At 35.0% G+C, this 23,106-nt stretch overlaps 1 protein-coding gene across 1 annotated transcript in view; it reads left to right on the top strand.

Moving 5' to 3' along the window:
• CDC42SE2 (CDC42 small effector 2) overlaps positions 1 to 23,106 on the top strand; it is a 68,269-nt gene that overhangs the window by 32,810 nt on the left and 12,353 nt on the right. The window contains exon 2 of the mRNA XM_032213955.1: positions 12,526 to 12,839. Coding sequence (XP_032069846.1) covers positions 12,786 to 12,839 — 54 coding nt within the window. The 5' untranslated portion in view covers positions 12,526 to 12,785. The remainder of the gene's footprint in view (positions 1 to 12,525; positions 12,840 to 23,106) is intronic.

The following is a 23,106-nucleotide window of genomic DNA, read 5'->3' as shown; positions in this document are numbered from 1 at the left end:
GTTCAATTGCAAATTTATATTTGTAGCGATTTTTTGTACTTTAGCAGAGCTGGAATTTAATCACATTTGCTGCTCTGAGGAGGAAACCACAAGTGATCATATGGGGAGGGCATCTCTACTTATCAGTGATAGTGTCCTTTGATGAGATGATATTGGCCATTGATTGTGAAGAGACGCTTAAGTTCTGTTTTACACTAATTGGCCTTATTTTACTAAGAAACCATCATACATAGAATGCAGATAGGGCTACCTCCAAAATAATGAAATAAAATTCATTGTGTACAAATCTTTAAGATTTTCTATGTCCAGAAAAGGAGCTTAGTCCAAATTCCTAGATGTCTGTACATTTGTTTAATAGGAAAGTATATATGCAGTAATCACAATATGTAGCCCAGAACTATAACCATTTAAATTATTCTTGGTTACAGCTTGGATGTAATGTGCAATGGACATAGGATGAATTTAAAGAAGCTCTGAATTCAAACATCTGTTCGATTTTATCACAAAACAATTCATGCGATATAATTCTCAAGGTGATAGCAAAATTAAAAACTCTTGAGAGAAAATGTTTAAGGAAAATAATTAATTAGAGATGCAATAAATGCAAATATATTGTGGAGAATAAAATGGTCATTTATTTAAAGTCTGCTTAATAGATTTTTGTTGTTGTTGTTAGAGGTCCATTAGAGTGCTAATAAGATACAACCATCTGTAACAACATAATCTGCAGGGATGTTCACACCAATCTGCACTTGTGTTTTAACACGACTGTTGCATCTATCAATCAACTATTAGTTATTTATAAATCCAATATATTACCTACAGATATGTACATCATTAAATGTTAAAATTAAAAATATGAATGATAAAATCATTGGCTGTAAAAGTGATTAGATTTTAACACATAATTTGGTGAATTATTACAAACTGCAGATCTGTGATTAGAAATTGGATCAGATAGAGATTTAGACACATGATAGTGGTTTTTAGTAGAAGCAAACTCACTTATATTTCTTTCCCTGGATGAATTTTAGTGTGGGAAGAAAGACTCCCAAATTCAGATGAAAACATATTCTGCTACCATTAATAGAAACCTTTGAAACTTCACTTAAATTATAAAAAGTATAATTCCTGTCATGAGGTGGGATCCAATCAAGCTTGTCCATTTGTGAATTACATAATAAACAATTTCTCAGATATATTCAGAGCTTGATGGAGTGCCATATATTTTTCAATAGCCTCTTAAGCAATTGTTTCAACTAAAGTTTAGTTTTGTTAGTGGTTTAAATACCCCTGGAACCTAATAATATTTGTTAATTTTGATATTACTGAATAGAGATAAGGAAAAACCAGGCTTCAAGAGTTTTACAACCCATGTGGATTTTGGAAAGGCTGAGATAAGACTTTCTAAATTCCTGATCAAAGGCAAATAACTAAGAAGATTCTCCGTAGTTGTCCTGTGCTGTCCAAATCAGGACTTTCATGGCATTTAACTTAATATTAATTTAGACATTTGCTAATCTGATAGGCATTAATTTGTGGTGTGTGTGTTTTAATTTATTATTTTACTGTTTTTAAAATGGTGACAAATAAGAAATGAAAAACCCTTGCGAAAATGAAAAATACATACGTTGTAATAGAAACTAATGTTTCTGTTTAACATCATTTTTTATGATTTCAGAATTTTAGTATTAATGTCAGAATAATACACCCGTGGTCCCATAGAAACTTTTTTTCTCAAAAGGCAACTTGTTTTTTCCTTGAAGACATTTTGCTTCTCAAAAACTTCTTCAAGGAAAGTTGTCTTTTGAAAAGAAAAAAAAGTATCTTTGAGACAACCATTACCTGAATGACTGAGAATATCCATAGACAAAACAACCCAAATATTTTAATAGTTTAAAAGGATCTCAGGTAGTCTTCCTAAATTATGATTAAGATAACTGAACTAGTGTTTTAAAAATACATTTTAAATCTGCCTCATACTAAAATTTGCTTTGAACCAATTATTGAAACAAATTACAGTATTATTGATGATAATTCTAAGTTGTTAAGATTTCAGTTTACAATCAGCTATGTCAGTGTATAATTTCTATTTCAGTGGTCCTAATTTTTATTAGTTTTTCACAAAATTACAAACTTTCTATTCTTTCTCTCTTGAAAAATGGTCCTTACCACTGTACAATTGAAAATTAGCTGGTATTGTAAGTGGTTAATATCTCTGATACTGTTATCTCTGTTACTTTATTTTTTTATTTTTTAACACACTTTTTTCTATAGTCCTCTTTGAAACCAATTAACATTCTGTAAAAGTTTATTTTTGTCACTAATTTCTCTATTATTCTTCAGATTTTTTTAAAAAATTAATGTGTGGGTTTGCCAGGTAAATTGTTTTCAATATTTCTGCAAAGTATATAAGTGCCATTTTATGTGTCTGGCTGTAGGAGTATTGACAATGGCATATTTTTTAGAAATTATTTAATTATATGTCAAGGTTGAGAATGTTAAAGTTATTGGTTCTGAATGCATGGACCTGAAGAGTGCTTCAGTTTCTGAGAACAATTTCTAGCAGAGACACACGGTATAACTTTTGAAACTTTCACAGGTTGGATTCTTTCCCTTCCATTGCGCTTCATATGTAAATGGGCATGATTGAGAGGTTGGAATTATTCAAGAGAGGGGGCCAGCAAGAGCTTCATTCTCTCCATGTGAGTGCTCTGAGAAAAGATAATGAAGCCCTTTGTACCCCCTTGAAAGATCTGTGTTTCAGCTGGAATTGGCTGAGCAGCTGGCACCTTAGCAACCAGGCCTAGCAGAAAAGAATCAGAGCAGTCTTCCAAAGTGCTAGGCAGACAATGTGGTCACAATTTGAGATGTTAAGCTTTATAGATAAGCAAGACCACCATCTTCTGAAGAGGCTAGATATTGGGATTTTACAAAATCTGTTTTAGACAAATGAAACCATTTCTGATGACAGCTACTACTAGTGCCTTTAAAAATATTTATCAACTTGTAAGACTGAAACGGAGCCTGGGGAGTTTGCAACAGCAGCAATTGAATTTATACTCCTATAAAGTTGGAAAACCCTTGGTTGATTTCAGGCATTTTGTTTTGCTTTTTGCTTTTAAGTTTTCAGCAGCATTTAGAACCATAGTCATTTGAAGAAATTGACTACAAATATTTCAGTGGGAATAAGATGTGTCCTCACCCATGTGATTTGCTGTTTGCATAAGCTCTGATTTATCAGAATAATGGTGCTGATGTGAATACAATAGACCATTAATCACCCAGCTGTTTGGAGTGATTCAACTAGTTCCACCATAGTCTTGCGGGGGGAGGGGAGAGGAGAGTGAATAAGAACACAGGTTTTTTCCTTAGCCAGAGTTACATATTTAGTAATTTGTGTAATTTTTTGACACAGGTAGATTTTTGGATGATTGGTGGGAAGGGAGTAATCTATATGAAGTAGTATGTGATATGTCCCAAAAATAATTCCTTATACTGTCCTTTCTTCTAACAGGCAGGAAATTGTGATTATAATAGATAACCAAACTCCATCAAAGACCACATAAAGCATCTGTGGAAGATTCTAGTCACATCCTAATAGTGGATAGGCCTGAGGAAAATGGAGGATGGAATCACCATTCTTTCTATTCCTAGAACCAATTATCTTTGCCAGAGGATTTTTTAAATTAAGCTGAAAATTGTGTACAAGCCTGGGATCATTGGCTGTACACTATCATCTAAATATAAACCTAAACTTTGTGAAATAGTTCTTTGGATCTTAGATAAATGATCATTATTCTTGGGTTATTTTTCACAGGATCTACCCAAAACAACACAGTATTGATCAACAACTGCCATTAATATTCACATTCTTCCTCTTGATGGTAAAAATTTCTTATGCTTAATGCTGTGAATATTGGCACAAAAGGCAGCAATAGGAGCCTTTTCCAAGACCTTTGGAACTAGAAAAATTGAGAGGCGTTTCTATAATTTTGGGGGTATTGAGTGCCATGTGAACATTTGGCTTGTGTGGTTCATGTTCATTGGCAAGCACAGAGCTTGTATAAATCATTACTGTAAATTGTACACTGCCTTAATCTTATTTGACTATTATTAAAACATTTCATTTTAATGAGGCGGGCACATACATCCCTGCCAAATGTAGTTAGAACATTAGTCTTAGCTATGGCCTTAGATCAGGTTCTAAAATTTGGGAATTCAGAGCATATTGGATTAGATTGTTTAGCTGCCAGTATCTTTTTAGTAAAATCATTAATAAGATTTATGATACATACTTTTTACCAAATATGGCAGCTTCTTTTGTACATTTGTGTACTTCAGCCTAAAATTGGAATAATTTCCATTAAAATGGGCTATAGATTCATAGTTAATGTATTCTAAATAACACTGTAAATTTATTTATTTATTTATTTAAAACTTTTATATGTCGTCCAATCCCAAAGGACTCCAGGCGGCTTACAAAGAAAATATAAAAAACATAAAAACAATACAATTTAAAACAACAGACATCCCTCATAAATTCATTCTAGTCGGGGCCGGACAGTGAGGTCAAACAGTAAACAGTAAAATTTGTATCATTTTCAGGAACTGGTGAGTAGCATTATGGATGATTCTATAATATATTAGTTCTTGACAGACACAGAAGTTTAGAATTAGTTGTGATACAAAGGAAAAAAACTGAGGCAATTACAATTACTGGTGGCAGTGAGGTCTGTAATTTTAGACAAAACTAGTTTGTTTTCCTGTAGCTACAGCGGGAGGGGCTACAGCTGGGTTTAGTCACAGCCTGATTGGTCCAGAGACTGAGGGAATTTTCTTAAAGTATCCTTCCTTCCCTATTGGCTCCCAGTTTCTTCTCAGTCTCTTGGTCCAAGCACTTCATGAAGTCAAACATGCTTGTAATTACAGAGTTTAAATGACAGATTCCTGTAAGTCAGTAAAATGCTTTTGTCGGCTGCTTCTTTCTCTCATAATAAGGCTACTTTTAATTATTGTGTTGTTTCTCTTATAATACTGTAAAGCTACCTACAATTAGCCATCCTACAGAAAGTCTGCACTATACTTCACTAGCACTGTGCCTATCATTATTTAAAACCATACAGTATTTAAACACAGAAATGACTAAAAACAGACTTGGTCAGCATAACAGCATAATCCCTTGCTGATGAAGCTGCATCCATTACTGAGCTGTAGGAAACTATCTCTACCTATGGGGAAGTGTGGGAGAGTTTGTATGGCCAGTCCATTTGCATTTCCTTTACGTAGCCCAGAAATAGGAATAAGCATGGAAGCAAATGGGATAAAATGAACCGCATTTGCACTGATAGAAAATAAAAAAATATTTTTTAAAACCCTTGTTTTCCAAGATAATCAGGAACCAATATTTTTGGATTTTTTTTCATTGCTGTAACACAATAAAAGAGCAATGGATACCTCCAGCAGCAAAAATTGAGTTTTCCCTGTGTATAGACTGTATCCCTGTGTCAGTACAGATTCTCAGTAGGTCATGGTTGTGCCAAAGGTGCTTTTTCAGGTGGCAACTGGACTGTGTATAGACTGTTTTATTTTGATTAAAGTAATACTTAATATGCAATGGAGAGTGAACTTCTCCCTTGTGCTAAATTAGCAGTAAAAAGACAATATCTGTACAGGTAGTCCTTGACTTAAAACCACAATTGAGCCCAAAATTTCTGTTGTTAAGTGAGACATTTGTTAAGTGAGTTTTGCCTTATTTTACAACCTTTCTTGCCATAGTTGTTAAGTGAATCACCATAGTTGTTAAGTTAATAACCTGGTTGTAAAGCAAATCTGTTTGTCAGAAGGTTGCAAAAGGGGACCATATGACCTTAAGACATATATGAAGATGCTGAATTTAATCTTGAAATGATAATGGGAATTTTGATCTCGATATGATCATGGTGCAAAGGTTGTAATTGTGAAAAATGGTCATAAGTCACTTTTAACGGTCACTGAATGAACTGTTGTAAGTCGAAGACTACCTACACTTGAAGTTAAGTGTATCTCAATAAATTAAATTGGAAGTAATATTTTCTCCTGCTGTTCATTTTAGTTTTATTATAACTTTGTCCCTTTAATTGAATATATTCTCTTCTTATCCCAATGTTAATTTCATGTACGCAGATATTTTGTAGATCACTTGTGGAAATATTTGCTAAATTAGAAGGGGTATTCTGTGTGGGACAGTAGAACTATAAAGAACACTTACGCATAGAGATGTTCAAATAAAATACAGAAGTGCATGTAAAATGCACAAGGTAAACTGTATTTGAAGTGTCTCCAATGTTTTTCATACGATGAACATAATCTTACTTTCAATGTCTGACTAGTGAGTGTACTATCTTCTAAGATCTGGAACCTGGAGGTACTGAACTGCAAGTCCCAGTTCAGATGTGAATAGTGAAGGATATTGGGTCTTTTAGTTTGGTAATAACATCTGAGGATCATAGATTTCCGACCCCTGCTTTTTCATGCATTATTGGTAACACCCCTATGTTTCATATTTTTTCCAATCCAAATAAATAAATTATGTACAATAAGAAGTAAGGGGAAATATTTTAATATGGTATAATAGTTGGGGGTTAAAATCCAACTCCGAAATAAATCCTTTGATCTTATAAGCATTGATCTAATTTGGAATGTTTATCTGTTAAACATTTTTATTTAATTACTGGATCGGTATCATAAACTATTCGGGCCCAAACAGTTTGCATCACTCTAAAACAGAGATAAAGAGAGGGGAAACCCATCTTTTTATTTTGTGCATATCAAAATCTCTTTATAGTCAGTCTGAAAGCTGAAAATGTTCACAAAGCAGCAGAAATCCAAAAATAACCACATGCCTTACAAGGCCTTAATAGTCATAGGTTTGTTAGCTGTAAAGGAAATTGCGTGGGAGTAACTGAGCGTGATGTGTTTTCTGAAGGAGAGAGATCTTTAATTTGTAACTTTAAAATGTATTAACTGCTAAATGATTTTAATGGGAAGAATTGCATTTATTATGCATAAGGAGGAGCCTTATCTAGTAATAATGAAAATCACAGAGTCAACCTTATCTTATACTGTAGTGGGACATAGATCTATTATAGCTAGTTTTATGTGATACAGCAGCTCAAGAATGCCGCATTTTGTAGTGGTTTATTTAGCAGCATGTTTATCCATAGAGCAAAAACTTGCTGTCTGATGCATCGGTTATGCCAAGTATTTAATGAATATCAAATTAGGTTATGTGATCCCAATAGAGAGCAGGAGTGGAAAGAGGGAAAGGTTTACATAGGGGCAATTCATCTATGAAAGTTAAAATAATTTATATGACCCATTAACACTAGTTCCATGTGACTCCAGGGGAAAAATACTGCTTGATATTACAATGGGAAATCCTAATTTTTGTTATGTGCCAGAACCTCAACAGAACAAATAAACTAAGTTATCTACTATCTGTTCTTACTAGCCTCTTGCCGCTAAAGCAGTACCGTCCTCAGATAATGCTGGTTTTACATGACTTCAATGCAGTTGTTATATATCAATCAGAAAGTAGATTTCCTATATAGAACATATAAGAAATTATCAATATTGAATGTTTATGGTAAAAACTCATAACATACATAACATGATCAAGACATTAGGATGGTAAAATTTCTTAAAACATTGATCATTTTCAGATCCTATATACTTTTTAAATAAGAAATACAAGAAGTTAAAACACATGTTCATATTCACATACTCAGTTTCCCACTTTATCTTTTGAAAATATGGACTACAGGATAGAGAGTTTTCAAGCTCTCGCGCATGATAACCCAAGACAATATTGTATGTGTGCATTTACATGTAATTAATTTTATTATAAAATGTATTAAAGCAAATACCTAAATAGGACAGGAAACAGCAAAATTATAGTAAGTTAGAATGTTAGTCACAAAGAGATTTTCAAGCCCAATCAAAACTTCTTAGGGAAGAGTTGAGTGCTTCAAAAATTTTTAGCAGTGCAACATCTGTTGATAGCATTGGAAGTATAGATAATGATATCATCTCAAGGCACCATTAAATCCTTGTATAAGAATACCCCTCCAAGAACCTGCATGCCATATTTTCTGTGGAAAAAAACCCTCAACCAGTTTACAAATTTAATTAGTGAAAGAGAAATATGTGCACCAAATGGATCATCTGAATTAAAGATTTCAAATGATTTAAACATCAGACAGACTTCCTTAACTCAGGAATTCCCTAGCTTCTTTGAGCTACAGTCTCTACCATCCTCAAGCCTACAGTTGCTGATAATGTTAAAAATATCATTTCAAAACTGTTAAGTTGCCAATTTTAGTTTTGTTAAATAATAAGATGTTTCCAGTTACCCTTAGCCCTCATTCAGCGACTACTTCATTTAACAATCATTCACATTTACGACAGTGATGAAACAGTACCTTTTTGACCAATTCTCACATTTATGACTGTCTCAGGTCTGTGAAGCAAAGGAAAGATGAAGTTAGCTCATAAACCTAGTCAAGGTTTCACTTAGTGATTGCTTAACTTAACCAAGTTTTTTGTCTTAATTATGGTCGCTCAATGGTTGCTCTTATAGGTATTCCTTGGTAATTGAGATTGGAATTTCTGTCTCTTAAGCAGTGTGGTTATATATAAGGTGATCAGACGTCCCGATTTCAGCGGGACAATCACGCTTTATAACAATTTGTCCCGTGTCCCGGGCCGTTTTTTAAAAGTCCCGATTTTCTGGCTTCATGTTGAAAGCCCAGTGGATTTGCTTAAGAAATCCTAACCGGGCAAGACAAAAGACACCCTGTCTAACTTCTCTCTCTCTGTCTCAGTACTTTCATTGAAGATATTAAAATGTTAAAGCAACAAAATGGAACCCCCCGCGCCCCTTTTACCTCATTTTATAAGAAAAAATGACCAAGTACCATAGAGCTGCAGGAAACACTTGGCTAGAGAGGTCGCAAGTGTTACTTCCTGGATTTTCCAGGGTGGAGGGGCATGGAGGTTGGAGGTCTGCTCGTGTAGAAAGTTTCTTTGAAAAATATTTCCCTGATTAATTTCACCATTTCAGTTTGCTCAGTTCTTTGTATTAACATCTACATCATTCTGGGTTGACTTGGAATGCTCACTTGTGCCTGCTGGTAAGTGAGCTGGGTTTTTTTCTTTTATTTTTTTAATGTATTTTAAAATAATATTTATTTATTGTGCATAGGATTTTTTAAAATTCTGTGTGGATTCTTTTTTTAAATTGTCTTAGACTATTTAAAAAAAGATTCTATACAAAATAAATTGAAGTGTACATAAGAGAGAAATGCCCTTTAAAAATTTTTGCACAATACTTTGAATATATTGTGCATAGAAAGAATAGTTTGAAATGTTTTACTTCAATTTATTCTGTGTGGATTCTTTTTTTAAATTGTCTTAGGCTATTTAAAAAAAGATTCTATCCAAAATACAAAATACCAGCTGCAGTTATTCACTTAAGAAATGTGGCCAGAAAGGTGGTATAGTGACCAAAGTTACAATGGCATTGAAAAAAGTGACTGATGACCATTTTTCACACTTAGCGACCATTTTCACACTTAGCGACTGTTGCAGCATCCTCATGGTCACATGATCAAAATTTTGATGTTTGGCAACAGATTCGTATTTATGATGGTTTCAGTGTCCTGGGGTCATATAATCACCTTTTGACAAAGTCAAATGGGGAAACCAGATTCACTTATGTTACTAACTTATCAGCTGCAGTTATTCACTTAAGAACTGTGGCAAGAAAGGTGGTATAGTGACCAAAGTTACAATGGCATTGAAAAAAGTGACTGATGACCATTTTTCACACTTAGCGACCATTTTCACACTTAGCGACCATTGCAGCATCCTCATGGTCACGTGATGTTTGGCAACAGTTACAATTTATATTTGTAAATTGTAGTTATGTTGAAATTAAAAAAAATATTACAATATTATTTTTGTGTTGTATGAAAATTTTTGTTGCTCCGCATAAAAATTTTAATCACCCCCCCCCCCCAGTAAAAGGTGTCCCTCTTTACCAATCTGAAAATCTGGTCACCTTACTTATATAGTGCAATGTCACATGACTGCATTGCTCAGCAATGCAATCCTAGCACTCCCTTCGTTGTGGTTAGTGTGGATTGCAGTTTGTTATGTGAGACCTGGATGGCTTGGAAGCAGGCTGGCAGGCAGTTAAGAGGCTGCTACTAGGCCGGGAAGGGTGTACAGATGGCCAGCAGGCACATTAGCATTAAGAGTAGCTGCTCCTGGTTGGGGGAGAGTGTGTAGGTGGCCCTTAAGGAACAAGTGCAGTGGGGCTGTGGGGGTGGCTACTTCCAGATGCAGTGGTGGGATTCAAAAAGTTTTACTATCAGATCTGTGGGTGTGGCTTGATAGGTGTGGCAGGGGAAGGATACTGTAAATCTCAATTGCCTCCCCACTCCAGGGGAAAGTTACTCCAAAATCCCCATTTCCTCCTGATCAACTGGACTCGGGAGACAGAGAATAAATGGGGGCAGGACCAGTCAGAGGTGGTATTTATCGGTTCTCGGAACTACTCAAAATTTCCACTACCGGTTCTCCAGAACTGGTCAGAACCTGCTGAATACATCTCTCTCCAGGCTTGAACTATCTTGCTTTGCATGTAATGAGCCTTATCTCATATGTTAGTTTCACCTTTTAAGTTGCATTACTGAAATAAATGAACTTTTGCACGATATTCTAATTTTCAAGTTTACCTGTATGGCTTCTGTATCACTAGCTTGGAGGTAAGAGAAGGAAGAAGATAACTTTAAAAATATATCCTTTAGGTTTGAAAATTCCAGAGGATTCTGTATTTATTACAGACAGACAGACAACTTCCCATTCTTAATATATGGTATTAATATTCCAGATTCTTAGCCACCTTCACTCAAAATATATTAGGGGAAAGGAAGGGCTATGAAAATGAAGAGATATTTTTTCAAAATGAAAGAAAAGGGAATTATCAGTAAATATAGGATGTCTTTTTTTAAACAAAAACCACACTAACATTCAGAATGTATATAGAAAGATTTGTTTTAATTGCATAATCCATATCTTTTCTAGAAAACAGTAGTGGGGGTTTAATTATTATTTTCATTTCTACAATTTTAGGCTACCTAACCTTAAACAACTTTGGGCAGCTTAAATATTGAAAAAAATGGAAATGACAAAAAGAAATAACGAATGCCCTGAAACAGCACACAGTGTAAGCAACCCACATACTGTATACACAACCCAGCCCAAAGCCTTCATCCAAAAGGCTATCACTCTTCACTTTCCCCAAAAGAATAACTAGGTCTTTTCTAGGTTCCTGCATATCATTACGATGCGTGTAAACTGTCCTAATTTAAATCTCAAGAGCAGTGGTGGGTTCCGGACGGTACGGCCTGGTACGAGCGTAGCAGTGGCAACTGGGAGCAGCGGCCACCATCCTGGGATGGTGTTTCAGTGGACCCGCCTGCCCGCATTCCTTACGTCTTTTGAGGGAAATGAGCCAATTGCACATGCTCGCACAGCATATGGCCTGTGCGACCTCACCGGGCAGCTGGGGCATCACAGGGCAGTCGTGTGTGCATGTGTACACAGTGCCCGTGCTCAACGTGGATGTCTGGCTCAATCACAGCGTACCAGTTGTGACGGGATATGGAACCCACCACTGCTCAAGAGATTGTAAATTGGCCATGCACAACAGTTTAAGGGCTTTTAATCATACATTCTGATACCACGTAGCTTTGATAATATATTTTTGCCATAGTAAAAAGAATATGGGAGAATATGTCAAACAACTAAATAAAAGTAGTAGAATGCCTCATTAACTTTTCAAAAAGAAACCTAGGTCAGAGATTAACTACCCCTTCAGTCTCACAAAAGTACGGATGGAATCTTGTGTGTTTCAATTTTTCCACTATAGGAGCTTATCACCTTTTAAGGTAGCAGTTCAAAAATAGTCTATATTTTGAAAACTCCCTTTCTTTCAGCAGTCGGGTAGCAGTAGACAATTTATGTTCGTCTGATAGCATGTCAGCAAGAACACAACCAGGTTGCTTAAACACATTTAAATGAACTGAGATTATTTAGCAGGCTGGTGACATAAACAAATACTGCAGAGACAGAGGATAATCTAACAGAAACTTACCGTAATTGCAATAATAAATAAGGTTGCTGTTAAAGAATCAGGAGGACTATTACTGTGTCATTTCATTACATGCAGAAAATGCATGGAATATTTAATGTGGCCTTTTTTGGTGTTCTTTGAGAAGTATGGAAGTACATGCTCTGAATCTCTACATATTTGAGATTTATTCCTTATAGATCTTATTGTAGAAAAAGCAATTTTATATTCAGTTCCGTATAGCATATAACTTTGTAGACTATGGAATGTTTGGCAATTAAAACCTCATGGTGTAACAAGCAATATATCACATTTCTTTAATTTTCTCTTTTCTGTTTTTCTTCCAGGATTTTACTAAAACGCTAATAAATGAAGGAAACTATTGGTTTGGTGATGCTGCAATCAATACCTTGAGAGATAAAGAAGAAAGCTACGTGAATGCCAACTTGGTTCATTTTGTAGACAAAAAAGCTCAAAAGGACGAATTTTATTTAGCTACTGTGGGACCTCATGCACACTGATTATTAGGGCAAGATACCTTTCAGATTTGAAGTGTCGTGTCTTGCTCCTAACTTCTAAGATTTGCACTTTGAACTGTTAAAAAAAAATGAGTGAGTTCTGGTTGTGTTTCAACTGCTGTATTGCAGAACAGCCTCAGCCTGTAAGTATGGATTTTAGATTATTTTTTCATGGTTGAACAATGTTCCTTACAATTTATTTAATTTTATTTCTTTTCTTTGTATTTAATCATATTAATGATCAAAATATTCCTATTGAGTTATAAGAGCAATTAGTTTGAAGCCAATTTGTGGTATATGCCTTTGATTGACCATTTCTAAATTCTGCTAAATCTTATGAAGGGAACAGCAATTGACACTTCACCTCATAAGATCATTTTCTATCTATGGTTTTTTTTTAAAAAATTGGAAAAAGTAGTAAATGTGGTTAGAGGTGTTCTCTTAGAATCACAATTAAGCCTGGAATATTGGTCATTGAATGAAGCAGCCATTAAGCAAGATGCTATGTGACCACCTCATTCAATAATCACAATCCTGGCTCACCCAATCACAGTCATTAAACAATTTCCTGAGCGGAACACCCGGGAGAGAGCTCAGGCCTCTTGGGCATGGTGAGACAGAGTACATGGGGCTTCCACTATACTTGGAGGGCCCAAGCCCTCGCCTTACCCCACTGGGAGAACAATTATGAGAATGATGGTGTTTGAAGGGAAATCTCTCAGCACATTTGAAGAACAGATCTCAAATCTAGTGAAACACTGGTGAATGCTGTCTTTCACTAGATTAGAGGACTGGAGGCCAAAAATATGAATGGTTGCAAGAGATTGGTATGCCTAGTTTAATGAAAAGAAGGACTAGCAGTGTTCCAGTATCTAAGGGACTGTCACAAAGAAGAGGGGTTGACCTATTCTCCAAAGCACCTAAAGGCAGAACAAAAAGCACTGATGGAAAACGATCAAGGAGAGAACAGCTTAGAACTAAGAAGAAATTTCCTAACAGTTAGAACAATTAGTCAGTGGCAGGACTTGCCTCCAGAAGTTGTAGGTGACCCAACACTAGAAATTTTAAAGAAGAGATTGGACAACCATTTGTCTGAAATGGTGTAGGGTTTCCTGCTGGAGCAGGGGGGGTGGATTAGAAGATCTCCAAGGTCCCCTCCAATTCTGTATTCTGTTATTCATTCTGGAAGGTTCAGATTAAATAATCAAGCGATTATTGTCTCCTGATAATAATCCTTGAAATAATCTTTTTAATGTGATTGAAAGGATTGAACTTTATCAAGAGCAAAGATGAGAAGCACTTAAGTTGAATAAACAGGCAAAAAAGTCTGAAGTAATCAGACTAAGTTTTGAGTTACACATAAACTGTAAAGCTACTTTTAAGGTCAGAGTATTATAAGGACCCCCCCCCAAGCATTTTGAAATTAAGCTTTTCTCATTTCATGAGTGAAAATGTCAAAATAATGCCTGTCACCCAGTTACAAACCCATTTTTGTAAGGATAGTAAAACAGATGCTCCCATATTCTATGAAAATTTCCACAAAATTCAAGCTTTGAAAGTTTGAAAGATATTCAACTTTCAAGCTGAATAGAGAGAGGAACTAAATCCTGTGACTGCTTGAACTTGTAATCAAAGTTGAAATAATACTTAATTATAAACTGCAATATATATAAGATTAAATCCACCATTCCCAAGAAGGAAGTAATAATTTTATTTTGAAAATCTCAGTAAATATTTGTATTAGTAAAAGTAGGTGATAGTGATGATGTTATCTGTTCAGTCAAGCCAACACAGTTGGCAATTCCATGGGTAGTAAAAGTTAGTGATATTTTGTTGTTGAATATGATAGAATGAAAGCAAAAATATCTGAAGCAGTAAACATTCATCTATTTCCATAAAAAGGCACTTGCATGGTGTCAGATAGAAGCAGGAAATAGTTAATGGCAACCTCTGCAAAAGCATTTCCCAACCTACATAACCTCTGATCTAAAGAAAACCTGAGCTGGGTCAGAGTATTTGGCTTATGTCAGATGAAAACAGATTATTGGAGGATATATTAAATAGGTTCACTGAAAGTTTGAATAGCATATTTCTACTGCTGAAGGTGGGATGGATCTGGTGAAGATGAAATGAAATCTGGTAAGCTAATTGATCTAGAAGATAAATAATCATACAGTAAATATCTATGAAAAATAGCTTTGCATTAATAATTTATCAAATATTTGTGGAAATTAAAGTTTAGATGCACTGCTGTGATTGGCAAAGAAAATAAGTTTAGGGATGCCAACGTAATTCTAAAAATGTGAATACTTTTTATTAATTACCGGACCCGCTACTCCTCCACTTTAAACTGAAAATATGACCAGATGCTCACTTTAATAAGCAAACTTTGGGAGGATTTCATATTTTGGATGCCTGACTAGGGAGTAAATGCCCTCTTAAAAAAGTCAAGTGAAAGTTTTGAAAATGTTAGGCTGATCTATATACAAAAAAAAATATGTGCAATCTTCTTAGAACTGTGTTGCTTCATATTGCAGGTTGAGAATTAGATAGAGACATGCACAACATAACTTTTGCAATATTAAATAAAATCCACTGGAAATGTCCCACATTCACTTTTTAGTTTGAAAGTAGCAGACAAGTGTTAAGTTGAGTGTCCTCGTGTGTTGTGTGTAAATTCTTCTAAAGTTCAGGTTTTGTAGTTCAGCATGTTCAATTATTTAAAGGAGTGTGCGTAAAGAATTCTTAACAAATGGTCAATTTGTAAAATTACAAAGTTTACAAATGTGTTAAATTATAAAATTAAAAGTCATTTGGTCATGAAGACATGTTTTGTGCCACAAGTTCTTCAAAGCAAATTAAGCAATGTGTACTTTAAAATAATAAAAATGTCCAAATGCGTCTAAACAGCCTAGTTAACTCTGAGACAAAACCATAATACTAAACTGTAATATGAACACCAACAAGAAATTAGCAAAAAGTTTATTTTACACCATTAGCTAGCAAAAGCCCAAAAGGTTTCCAAATTCTATGTAATTCATGCAGACTTATCAAGATCTATCCAAACAAGTTAGAATGTAAAGGTTGAGCATATGAGGCAAAAGTTTGTAACCCAAATGTAATAATAGAGAATGATAATAAATAACTAGAAGTAATTTTGGGATAGCAAGAAACTCATAAAACTACATTTTAAACTGTCTCTTTCCATGCCTCAGACACATATGAGATTTTAAGATTAAAAAAATTAAATTTTGGAAGTGTTCATTAAAAATTCTTTTGGTTTATAATTTAGCACTTGTATAACATTTAATGCATACAATACATATTAGATTAGAGAGAATGAACTAAGACTGTTTTTTTCTCCCTAACTTTAAATATAGCATTTTGGAAAAACATAACTTAATTAAATGATGATATGTATATATTTAATAAGGCTAGTAAAGTCACATATTTGTACAATGTTTTATTGTTTAGTATTCTAAGTAATCTTTAGATAAATATACATTACATTAGATGCTAGTTTTTTTAAAAAAAATATAACCCTGTGATTATTCTTGTATCCTGATAAACCACTAAATTATGTAGAATCCTCAAATGAAATATTTTTCCAATTCACATAAATAGAAAGGACAATTCTATGATCCTAGTGTTTTCCCCTAAAGTTTACAAGTTTTTACATAATATTCCCAGGAGTAAAAGAAATTGATTGTTGCAGATTTTTTTTAAAAATGACACAACATTGAATAATATTTTTCTCTATGGCCTCAGTGAGAGCATTGGAGAAAAGCTTCCATTGGTAATGCTAATTTTTTTTAGCATCAATTCAAGCAATGCATGCAAACTGCAAACATATTTTTTTTAATTTCCAAACCTCTTAGATTTTGTTTTCGTTTGTTTTATTCTCATTATATTTAAAACATTTGAGCCTGGCTCATTTCACAAAGTCCTTGTAAATATGCATGCTAAAATTACACTGTAAAAGAAGGATGTGGGTTGTTTATTTAACAATTTTCTTCAGATCAGAGGAAAGTTATAATCAAGGGATTAGAACTTGTGTATGCAGTCACATCTCTTTTTAACTGATTCATCTTATGAATGTTACAATTTACAACCATAATAAGCATGCTCTATTTGGTTATAACTCAACGGACCATCTATAATGCACAGCTGTAACTTCGAGGACTGTTGTTGTAAGTACACTTATTAAGCACTTTCATAACTTTGAACAATTCATCAAAGAGTAATTGTTAACTGAGGCTAGCTGTAACAAGAGCAATTGTTAACTGAGGGAAAGAAATAGAACTGAAATATTGAGAGAACTTGACCATGTAATTATTATTTCTTGATTTTAGGAAAAATTAAAACTCATTTCCCCCTAAATCAAGAAATGTTAATTAAATAGTCAATTTCTTTCAATATTTTAGCCACTTCTATTTCCTATTGAGTAGATAAATAAGAACCTACTTTGATGTGAAAGTACAGCATTCTTTGTGCCTTGGCGTGTAGTCAGGCTATCTACAGAATCAGGGAAGGGTCTTCAAACAACACTGGCTCTCTCCACTAAGAATAAAGATGAAGCACTTCCCCAGTTGTCAGATACAACTGGACAAGGAAAAACCTCATTGTACACTTATATTGGAGCTTGAAAAACCTAGATAGAATAAACTGAAAACAACTAAGTCCATGCAAGGAGATGGTAATAAGAGAAGAAGCTCAAGATAGGTGAGTTCTTGAAAAAAGAAATAATAGCATAGTTGCAAATAATTGCAATAAAGAAAAAAAAGAAAAAACAGCAGGAGAAACCAATGTGTTTACTGCATGTTTAGTGAAGATCTGAAAATAAAGGAAGTAAGAGAGAGAGAAAATCACTATGGAAGAATACAAAAGGACAGTCTGGAGTTGTTGAGATTATAATAAGATTAAACCTCAAAATGAACTGAGTTTGATGAAGAATGCAAGGGCAATAAAGACAAGATTTTAAGGTACAGTATTTTTCAACTACGTAAAAATTGAAAGGAAAATAGTATGGTTATCTGCTAAGTGAAGATTCCAAATTCTAAAAGGGAACAAAGACAGAATTACTCTTGAGTCTATACCTTTCATCATGCAATTGTGAGAAACATAAAAAAGAGGCCAAATTGAAACTTGAGACTGATGGATACATGGTTAAGAAATACTAATGTATTTTGAATGAGTGAATAAGTCTCTAATGGCAGCTCCAGTTGCATTTTAGGGTACTGAGAGAACATGATGATAGATTTGACTAATATCTTTTCATTATCTTCGAGAAATCTTAGGAAAATAACCTGGATAACAGGAGAGGGCAAATATTACCCAGCATAGAAAAGCCTAGAAATGTGATATTTTGCTTCTTTTATATTCTATAGAAAGCATAATTGCAATGGGTTAGAAAAAAAACCAACTTTCTCCTGGTGTTTTATTTAAAAAGCTTCTGGAAGAGTTTGTGGAAAATACCACATCTTCCTAGGTAGTAAATTTACAATTGTTCTTGATAAGCATTTTTGGTAACAATGTTTATATTCTTTTTTATTCTTTTATTATCATTATTATTTTCCTTTGTGTTAATTAGAATCCACTGAGTATTGTAGCTCGGTCATGACATCATGAAGAAGTTTTTAAAAAAACACAACAGCAAACAACATGTTGCAGGCTAGAAACTAAGGCAATCTATCGGTATTGCCTCCTTATATCTTCATGTTGTCATAGGACTTTTGTTGATTTGTAGAAGTTGAGCCAATTAACTCTCGGCTTAACTCTCTCTCCAGAAGAATCGCTGTAAAAATGTATGGGCATTTCCCATTATTTGGTACGTGACATATTTTTCTTATTAATCCCAGTCATATCTCAGCTTTCGTCAAATGACTAAAAAGGTCAAAGGACTTCCCTATTGTGGTACAATCTATGCAGTTCATCATCTACATGAGTTTTGTCCTACGAGTTCAAAATGAAAATCCAAACAAACTAATATCATTAGCACAGGGGCCAAAAATAATATGTCTGAGCAGATGCAGTTATTGTGTAGGTATTATACTTATTTCTTAGGAAACTGAACTGTCCAGATTACATTACAGATGTTCCATAGCCAGTGTAGGTGGATGGGGTGATTTTTAGACAGATAACAACTCCTTCTTTATCTCCCTGCTGTCCTGTTAAAATTATATATCTATACCATCTATCTAATCACTTTGAGCATATCTTACTCTGTTGCACTTCTTTTCTAGTTGATGAATTAAACCAATTGAATTCCTTCTCTGTCAAGCGGATAATTGAAACATTAATTCCCTCCAGAGCAAAGAATGTTTGAAAATGGTCTAGATATGATGCAGTTCTTGAGTTGTATTCATCTTTTGAAACCAATTATGGGACAGAATAAGTATTAAATATTCATTATATATCAGTAATTATTGATATATTGTATTAGTTCATCTCTTTTGTGCTTGGCTGAATTGAATTGTTGGGGAACTTCATCTGAAATAAAGTAAGAATAAAGAATAAAGTTCTGTTTATAATTGAATTATAGATCAGTTTGGCAGAGTAGCAATATTGTGCTAGGAACCTTAGGAAGTTGTGTGAGAAACATGCTAACCAAACCACAACAGTTTGTATGGTAAATTTATCAGCAGAGAGGGAAAAGTGTTTCAGCAAGTGTTATTACTCAAGCAATAGACACATTTTGTCCCAAACTTAATTTTTTTCCACTAGACTGAAATTTATTTTTCTATGAGCTGAAAATCTGAAAAAGCAACTGCATCTGAAGATTTAAGGGCTAAAAAATAGATTAACTACAGTTTCCAGTTCCTATAATTGCTGACCCTTATAGGAAAAGCATTTCAGATTCATGAAATGTTAGATATTAGTTATCTTCTATTAGAACAGGAGTTAAAGAAATCAAATGTTTAACCATTTATGGAAACAGTGCGGGCTCTGTTAAGATTTCTTACTTGGACAAATTGAGCATAAGGAGAGAAGACCTGTGGTCTATTATATGTAGGAAACTCTTACAAACAGAATCTGAAATTCAGAGGACTATACATGGAAAAGTCAGGCTGATAAAAATGAAAGAGACGCTGCTATCTCTGTCATAATTTACTCTATGGCTGCAAAAAACTGGATTACCACAAAATCGTTGCAAAGACGGTGAGTGCCCCATATGCCTTTGCTGCTATTTTATGGTAATCTGGACTGTGCAGTCCAGATCTGGGGCTCCTAATTTCCCTTTATCCTGTCTATAACTTTTAACAGTTTTGCATCTACAATCTGACTGAGATTAAGATTGGAAAATTGTAATAAGTAATTAAATCACATAGACAATTTTATTTTAAATAATTACATAAAGCTTTGTGTTTTCCTAGCGAGTCTGCTGCTCTAACATTGAAAATTTTGTTTTGCAGCTAAATATAATATTTGTACTATCTAAAAACCATAACCTAAAACATCTGCCAATGCAGTAGCCATTATGCTTATTTTGTACTGTATAATTATATCTACTCAAAAATGGGAGAAGGTTAACCTATGCAATTAATGGATTTCTGTTTGGCTCTTTGTACACATGAGGAACATATATGTGAAGATGAGCCACAGTCAAATAGAGAATTAGTGTACTAGGCTGTGGGTCAGTGCCCAGAACTTTACTAGTTCAAGGATGACATTTATGAAGCAAAACAGTATTTACTCATAAATGGCAAGTAAATGTCCATGTTATTTGATAGTCATAAATATACTTAATTGCAATAATAAGATGGCTACTTGGCACACATTTATGATCCTTCCTTCAGAAGTCCATGACTTTTTCTTTTTTTCTTTATATAGAAGAAAACATCTTAATTTAAAATCTTTTAGAGAACTGTTGAAAATTAAATGCATTTTTATTCAAGTTTCATTTGAAACCATTTAAAAAATTTTTTTCCTTATATAAAAGTAGGCAACTGAAATAATATTCAGAAAGGATCTTAACATATGCTGAGGCTCAAAATTACCACCTTCTATGCATAACTTTTATGGAAATAGTTCCTTAATGAAGCATATGTATACAGTATTACCAGATGCAGGTAGTCTAGTATCAATGTAATTGGGACTGGGAACTCCAGCGCTAAGCAACACAGTCGCAAAGTGTAGCATCCCACATGACCCTATCAACTTGCAGTTCTGTCATCCACCTTGCTGTTGCTGGCAAATCCCATAGCTGCAGCCCACAGTTATATGATCAGTATTTGTGACCGCCTGTTGTCTTCCCCGTTGACTTTGCTTGTCAAAGCCAGCAGTGAAGATCACAAATGTGATCATGTGACCCCAGGATGCTGTGACGTAATTGTGAGTAGTCAATGAGCATCCAAATCACAATGGTGACTGTGGGAACATTGCGACAACTGCAGATACAAGGATCCATCATAAGTACTCCTCATTCAGCACCATCACAACTTTGAACATTCGCCGAATAAATAGACATTACATGAGGTCTACCTTTATTGGTTGACATCTAAGTAAATGAAAAAGCCTTATGTAAAAACAAAACATTAACATATAAGAAACAAAAACACTTTTAACTATATTACAACTTAACACCACCATTTCAAAGCATTGTTCCTGAAGAATAAATATTTTAAATACAAAAAAAAAACCATTGCCAAATTTCAGTGACCCATCCTATTGCTAATGGGTTCATGGGTCTGGCTGTGATAGCTGGCCACCTGAAGACTTTGCTTTGCCCAGCTTCACTTGTCTGTTGTTCATTCAACAGACATTTTTAGCACTTTTTAGGCTTTGAACTGCAGTGAAAAGCAGTTCAGAAAGAGAGCCTGTAATTAAAGTAATGTCTCCACTGGTGGTGGGGGAGGGCGAGAGGATGGGAATCTGATAGCACAGAGCAGTGTATACTTACTGATTATAATGGTGAATATGTGACTGAGAGAAAGATGCAAAAGTCATGAATGTGACCATTGATCACAAGCTTACTTTTTTTTATCATCGTCATAATTGCAAATGGTCACTGTCCAAGACAGTCACTAAACAAAGACTACCTGTATATAGTCCTTATAGCAGTTTGTAATTAGTTCTAGTGTGACTAGCATCGCATACAGAAAGCTAATTTTCAACCTTCAGCACAATGAAGTGTTTTTTTCCTCTCATTGCTTTTGTCAAATGAAATAACTCTAGAGAGTTTCTTATTCTGGTCTTAGTAATTTGTAAAATCTTAGTTTGCAATCAAAATTGACAGGATTATGATTGCCTGTCTGAAAATAATGTATTTTGATGATTGTAGAGAACGATCATTGGTACTTATCTGAACGTCGATTCTAATGATGAGAGAGGGAGGTGCTACCGGTGGGCTATCATCAATCCTTATTGGTCCATAGACTGAGAGAAAATTGTTGCAGCCACGCCTCTACTCCTTCTGCCCAGTTACAATAACGGTCGTATAATGCCTTGGCAATGTCAAAGAAATGCAACCGCCTCGTGGTCGCTCTAAAATGGCCACCAGACTTTGAAAAGGCTCCAAAATGGCCACCGGCTATAAAAACAGACATCTGCCTCGTTAGAATGGTGGACGGCGTGGCCGAGAATGTTAGCGCTTGAGCGCTGGGGCTGCCCAAGTTATTGCCGGGAGCTCCCTAGGAAGATCTGCGCTGCCGCGATCTTCCATGTCCCGAGAAGGTGATTTGAAGGTGACTGCCGGCTCGCTGTAAGGGAAGGAGAGGGCTGTCAGGAGAATCAATTTTAAACGAGCCGTGACTTTTCCCGTACCCTGGGGTCACAGCCGTACGCAAGCCCAGCGATGATTAACAAGGCAGTCACCCTCACCTCAATGTCTTCAGTGGAGACTTCGACTGTAGGCCCTCTGGATCAGGCCGATCACTATCCAGCGGTCCCCGCGAGACAGCAACGAACCCCGATGCCCCCTTTGCTGACAGCAATACTCACAGCCAAATTTAAATGAATTTAGAAGAAGACCGGATTAGCCAAAATGAACTTTCAATTTAGTTTTGATGACTAACTAGCAACAGCTAAGAAACTACCAGTCTATTTTGACCATAGACTGAGAGGAAACTGGGCAGAAGGAGTAGAGGCGTGGCTGCAACAATTTTCTCTCAGTCTATGGACCAATAAGGATTGATGTTAGCCTACTGGTAGCACCTCCCTCTCCTCATCATTGAGAACATCCGAGTTTTATAGGTATTATTTAAGCCTATTAGGCATCTGGGTATTCTCTAATAAATGTTACTTGGTGTTTTACCTGTTAAACGTGACTACTGTGCAATACTACCCTGTTTCCCTGAAAATAAGACCTCCCCGGATAATAAGCCCAATCAGGCTTTTGAACTCATGTGCTAAAATAAGCCCTCCCCTGAAAATAAGGCCTTCCTAAAAATATTGCAACACAGCAGCAGCCAT

The sequence above is a fragment of the Thamnophis elegans genome, chromosome 3 (genome assembly GCF_009769535.1).
Source record: "Thamnophis elegans isolate rThaEle1 chromosome 3, rThaEle1.pri, whole genome shotgun sequence".
Lineage (NCBI taxonomy): Eukaryota > Metazoa > Chordata > Lepidosauria > Squamata > Colubridae > Thamnophis > Thamnophis elegans.
Note: the sequence above shows the minus strand (reverse complement) of the source record. Positions and strands in the feature narration are given on the sequence as shown.